The 6097-nt window shown below is 32.5% G+C and overlaps 1 protein-coding gene across 1 annotated transcript; it reads right to left on the bottom strand.

Annotated features, from left to right (window-relative positions):
* Positions 1–513: 513 nt before the first annotated feature.
* Positions 514–5540, bottom strand: LOC124361332. Its single transcript, XM_046815380.1, has 4 exons — positions 5536–5540; positions 2794–2977; positions 1936–2062; positions 514–737 (listed from the first exon to the last, which is right to left on the bottom strand). The coding sequence occupies exons 1-4, from the start codon at positions 5538–5540 to the stop codon at positions 514–516; spliced, it is 540 nt and encodes a 179-aa protein (XP_046671336.1).
* Positions 5541–6097: the final 557 nt, after the last annotated feature.

The raw sequence follows: 6097 nt of genomic DNA on the forward strand, positions 1-6097 counted from the left end.
AAATAGATTTACTAAATTTCATTTTCTCTGAAAATTCTCAATGGCTGTTAGCTTAGTACAAGCACAATTCGAATGCCAGTTACTAACGTATACACTTAAACAATGCTAGTAAAAACTTAAAAAGTTATTTTTTTTTCTTCATATCAAACCTATTTACTTTTAAACATAATTCAGGTGAAGAAGCGTTAGAAAATTCAAATAATATATAAAATCTATATTTTGTGATTAAGCTACTATGAAGTATAGTATGCTTAAAGTTAATGAAACCTTTGCTGTAGGTGGTTACTAATACGTAATGAAAGATTAGCAATTCAATCAGTATAATGTTTTGTTGTTAATGTAGGCTAAGTAGTGTCTTTACTAAGAGTAAAATTATGTCATCTGAACTTCTTCACAGCTACACGCACGTGCGCGCGCGCGCGCGCGCACACACACACACACACACACAAACACGCGCGCGCGCGCATTGTGTGTGTGTGTGTGTGATCAACAATTTCCGTTATATACAGTAAATTATGTCACCTCAACTGTGAATTGGCCGGTACGTGGATTTTGGTGGAGCTCGTAGATCAAAGCAGATCCTGGGTTGACGTAGGCTTCTCGTTGCGGATTCAGCATCGCCAGTAGGCCCATTATCGTGTAGTCATGGCCGGAGTAGTAGTACACGCGTCTGTCCGGACTCAGCGTGTTGTTAGCCTTGGACTGCATCAGGCCTACCAACTCTTGAAACAATTCACCTGGACATATGATCGAATACTGACTTCAAGCTAGTAATAAAACAATATATATATATATAGGAAATAAATCAAGATGACTATGTGACTGTTGCACTTATAAAGGAAAGATGTTATTGATTGGTGTTTATGGCACAAAATATTATTTATTTATTATTTGTATTGGTAAATAAATAAATATTTCATATACAAGTGTATATATTTCAGGTCTTTTTAATATTTATTTTGATATTTATTCAGCTACGTTTAATTTATTTTGAAATATTTCTTAGTGTTGCTCTTATTTGAAAAGGGAAGAAATGTTATCATATTTCACAATCCACTCATTTCTTTAAAAACATAAAATATCTCAGTGTTCGTATCAAATTAGTTATTGTGCTTTTTTAATTATTACGTTAAAAACTATGAATTAATGCATGTTCCATTATCACCTTGATTTGCCGTAATATTTTGGGCAGTAAAGTGTATGTGCTTTAATTTAGGTTGCTTAATATAAAGTATAATAAATATTAATTTTGTGGGAGGGATCAATAAATATAATAAATATTTTTTCTCGTAAAAAAAATTCTGTTCAATTTTAAATAATTAGAACACTTTTGCTGATCCAAAAGATGTTTAGATTTCCAATAAACTCGATAATTATTTTAACTAATCCATCTTATATTAACAGTGCAAATCTTTTTAGAAAGATAGAAACATTGAATAGTTTAGGAAGGAATAATATATACAAATAACATAATATTATGGTACTACTAAATGAACATTAGTGTAAAAAATAGTAGAATAATGTCCGATTATGTCTTCTGTGTTTTAAATGACAGTACAAGGAAAGTCTTCTATACAAATATGGTAAACATAAACATAAATAGTAATTAATTAATTTCAAAACAAATACTACAATAATACAATGTTAATGTTTACTTTCATTTTATAAGAAAACACCATCAGACCCACAAAAATATTGAAATTAATTAAACAATTCCAATAAAAAAGAGCTCTATAATTTAACAATAGTAACATCTATTGTCATATGAACATAAATTATGCTCATACTCCTCAACCCGTTATGATCGAAAGTATTGCATTGTAAAACTTCAGAAAGTTCTTATATATTAACCAATGAGATCGGTATGAAATTCCTGTAAGAGAAAGGGATACTTTCTAAAACATATAGATATGTACACCTTTCTTGTTAGCATACCTTCTAAGTACCTGATTTGGTCAAGAGAACCTACATAGATTGTCTTTACTGATTTCGACAGCAGTGATAACAGCGGTTCTGGATATATCTTGTGGGCCCAGTTTGGAAGAGGAAGTCCAGCATCTATCTAAAAATACATCCCTATTATAAAAATTATACTATTTAGGCCAAAGCATTGATAGTCGTTAATATTAGTGATAAAAATGATTACATGTTATTGTCCAAATACATTTTATCTCAAATATGTCTTACTGAAGTAATCAGTAAAGCATTAATAGTCGTTAATATTAGTGATACAAACGATCACGTATTATCGTCTAACCGCATGTTATCTGATCAATAAAAGAACTATTTAAGTCCGTTATCCGAGTACCTATTTATACTGCATAAGCACACAACGCCGTTTTTCTTGAATTTGATGTAGAAATTTCCCATAAGGAGAAAATCGACCGCGCTAGTTTAAATAAATGTCAAACCCTTGAAACAAAGCCTTTAAATATTAATAATACATTTAAGCATATTTTATATCGTAATAGTTTTACAATACTTTTATATATAATAATTTGAACAACATTAAGGAACCGTAACAACAGTATTACTATTACTACTATTATAACCAGTTACTAATTATTATATTTAATGATAAAATGTGCATAGAGACAAACATATTGTTGGGATCGAGCGCTCATACTAAGGTATACTCATATCACCCCCTGTTTTGAGGGCAAATATTAATTTATTACATCACTAAGTTGTTTGTTACAATATTTTTAACTAACATGAATTGACATTGCACTGGTTATAAATCTGTAAATTTTTTAGTTACAACTAAATAAATGTCTATAAAAACGAACTTACCAAAATTTTCAAAGAGTCCGACAAAAACAACACCAGCAATGCCCTGTTTGATGTGCCGAAAATCTTGAAAAGATCATTGTCATCGATGCCTGTCAGAGGAAGGATGTTCTCTACCAAGGCTGTCAGTGAGGAGTTGTTAAGAGTGTCAAATTCCAACAACGAGCGTATCTGAGCTTCTGTGAATCTTGGACATAAATTATTGTCAGTAGACAGTATCGGGGAAAACAGAATGTAAACAAATTATGTTACCGGTTTTTCACCACTAAGAACATCGCAGAATATACTTATTATGAACGATAAAATGTTCTGCATGTTTCACTAGCTACTAGTTATTTATGCAAAAACATTGGAATGAACGAAAAGATATCGATACAATCTGTCATCACTTCAATTCCTTTTCTCAACTTTTGAGTTTGGGTCAGTTAGAATTAGTTTGGGTCAGTACTCCAAGTAATGTTTGCGGGGTATAAATGAAGGGAAGAAAAATTAAATTAGGAATAAGCGTAAGTTTATATTGTAAGTCAAACTCACACTTTTAATTTTGATAAGGGGATTCGAGTGGTAGATCAAGAGTAATGTTAATTTATTCATTTGCCAACGGTAAACGCCACCTGAAATTTTAACCATTTTAATGGCTATAAACTGTACCAGCAAGAATAAACTGAAAATGAAAAAATCGTAGTTTGATGATAACATCAATATTCAAAATATGCAAAACAATGACATATTGGAGAAAACTACTACTAGCAATAGTCAAAATCTACCGAAGAACGAATTTGGTTTTTTATGCAAAGGCATTATCATTAATATATGGTATCAATGTTTTAGCCATCTACACTGTCTACTAAGAGCAAACAAAGATTTTCCCTATAATAACGTGCATTCCAATAAAGACCTTAAAGAAAAATTCTCCTACTCATTTTAAGACGTGAAATATAAATTAAATTATAATGCATAACTTAAACGAAACAAAGAAAAATGAAAACAAATTCAGTTGACCTTGTGAAATTTCATCAAATTTGTTTATTCTGTTGGAGAATGTTCAGTATAAACCATTGTTGGAGAATTTAGAGTTCGGTAGTTTGTTAAAAAGCTTTTACAAAAGAAGGCAACGAACGCGGAAAGGAGTGTTTTAATGCCTACTTACTAAATTCACAATGGTCAAAGATTTAATTTTCAGAATACGGTGTCTGTAATAAAGATAAATGCTAGGGTTTCTTTAGAAAAATAAATTATTAATTAATTCAGACTGCCCAAGTTATACATTTGGTGTTGAATAGTTTAAAGTGCAATATGGTTATAAATATTTATTTTCTACATGACCAGGTACATTTCTACTAGAAATATTTGTGATGTAAGTGAAGGCCATGAAGAGATTATGCCAAACGAGGTATATAGAACATGGAAGACACGGAGAAGCCAGGTCCATGTTTATACATGGCAATTGCAAGGTGAAATGAAATGAAATGAAATGAAAAATGTCTTTATTTACAGAGGCGAAGTTAGGACTTAAAAGTCCTCTCTACCACTTAACCTCCAAACAAAGTAAAGAAATCATACCTATTACAACATTGTAACTGACACGTAAACTAAATCACTTTAATAATTAATTACATATTGGATTTAACATAATAATGTATATATACCAATTATAATTAAAATAAACCATTTCGATTAAACTCTAACATAAATCTCTTTAATGCAACAGGCAACTAATAAAACTATCCTATCCTAATCAGCATTCATTCCCCATCCACGCAACTTACATACAGTTACCCCAAGTGTGACCACAAGAACCACCAACCGTCACTCCCGCCGAGTCCCCAGCAGAAAGGCCCTAACCTCCGCCCCAAAGCGATCGCGCTTCTCAATACTTCTGATGTTGTCTGGGAGAGCGTTCCACAATCGACATGCGGAAACAGTGAAAGATTTATTATATAAGGCTGTCCTATGAATTGGAATTGATAATAAAGATGCACCCCTACGAGTTCTACGTGCACTAATATCAGACATAAAAACGAAACTTTGGGCCAAATAACTTGGACAACCATTGTGGATTAGTGCGTGCAACAGACTAAGTACATGAAGATCTCTAAGTTCTTTGGATTTTAATAGGGATAATTGCTCAAAATAAGGAGATACGTGATCATCACGTCGTAAGTTGAAAATGAACCGAATACAATAATTCTGTGCACGCTGAATTTTATTAGAAAGGTCAACAGTCATGTCATTGATTACCACGTCACAGTAATTGAAGTGAGGTAAAACTAGAGTTTTCACCAACATCACTCTAACATCCAACGGCAAGTACTGTGCAAATCGCTTGAGGCCATGTATACAGGCAAAAACCCTATTACACATTAGTGACACCTGATCAGCCCATCCCAGGTAAGTTGGAAGGTGGAAAAATGAAGAAACATTATTAATAATCTACTAAACTGAATGTGACATGATTACATTAATTATTACTTCAATATGTGTCAATTGAATGAGATGCCTTCTTATAATAAAACTATGATCATTTCATACAATAGTAAAAAGATAATCTACCTACAAGGTTTTGCAAACTACAACGCTATTTTCACCAGGCAACAACTATTACAGATTTGTACACAAACTTATTTGATGGTTCGTATTCGATATTTTACTTATTGATTTACAAAACAAATAGAGACATATGCGGGCCATATGGGATTTTATTTATTGAAAAGAAATTATGAATGTTTGTTACGCACTACTCACATCATAATGATCGAAGAAATTAGGTAAAACCGGCACAGGTTGCCAGAGCAGGGTCCTTGTTCCACACCTGGAATCCTGTGGGAGGAAGCAGTCCGGCCAGTAACAGTTCAGCACTCTCTAGGGTACGGGTTGTTAGGGTACTAAAACAACGAAAGTGATCTGGTCGGTAGGCCTGATTTAGAAATCCACTGTACAATGAGCGAATCTTTTCTCCCAACTTGTACATCTGAATACGACCTTTCTGGAAATAAAATTATTGGAATTAGAAATAGCGCTCATTAACCAGTCGGGTCTAAGATTGGGTTCTAAAAAGGGCGCTCAAAGAAGGATCTTAAAAATCTTTTTTATATGTTTCTTAGCACGATAACTCGAGAACAAACATACTTATCGACTTGAAATTTTGAAAGAAGCTTCATATCGTTATAGGCAAAATTGAATTCGCTGATAATGAGCAACACTTGATATGGATTATCGCTGAGTTTAGCAAAATATATACCTTATTAGTTACCATGACAGCAACTAATAAGTATATGTAAAATGAGTAATTATATGTAAATTACTC

Source organism: Homalodisca vitripennis, chromosome 4, assembly GCF_021130785.1.
Source record: "Homalodisca vitripennis isolate AUS2020 chromosome 4, UT_GWSS_2.1, whole genome shotgun sequence".
Taxonomy (NCBI): domain Eukaryota; kingdom Metazoa; phylum Arthropoda; class Insecta; order Hemiptera; family Cicadellidae; genus Homalodisca; species Homalodisca vitripennis.

Excerpts from the sequence above, each read along its gene's own strand:
- LOC124361332 (XM_046815380.1), bottom strand. Across the intron at positions 2,063-2,793 it reads CGGACTCTTTGAAAATTTTG|ATAGATGCTGGACTTCCTCT; the intron begins GTAAGTTCGTTT and ends ATGTATTTTTAG. Across the intron at positions 738-1,935 it reads CCAAATCAGGTACTTAGAAG|GTGAATTGTTTCAAGAGTTG; the intron begins GTATGCTAACAA and ends TCATATGTCCAG.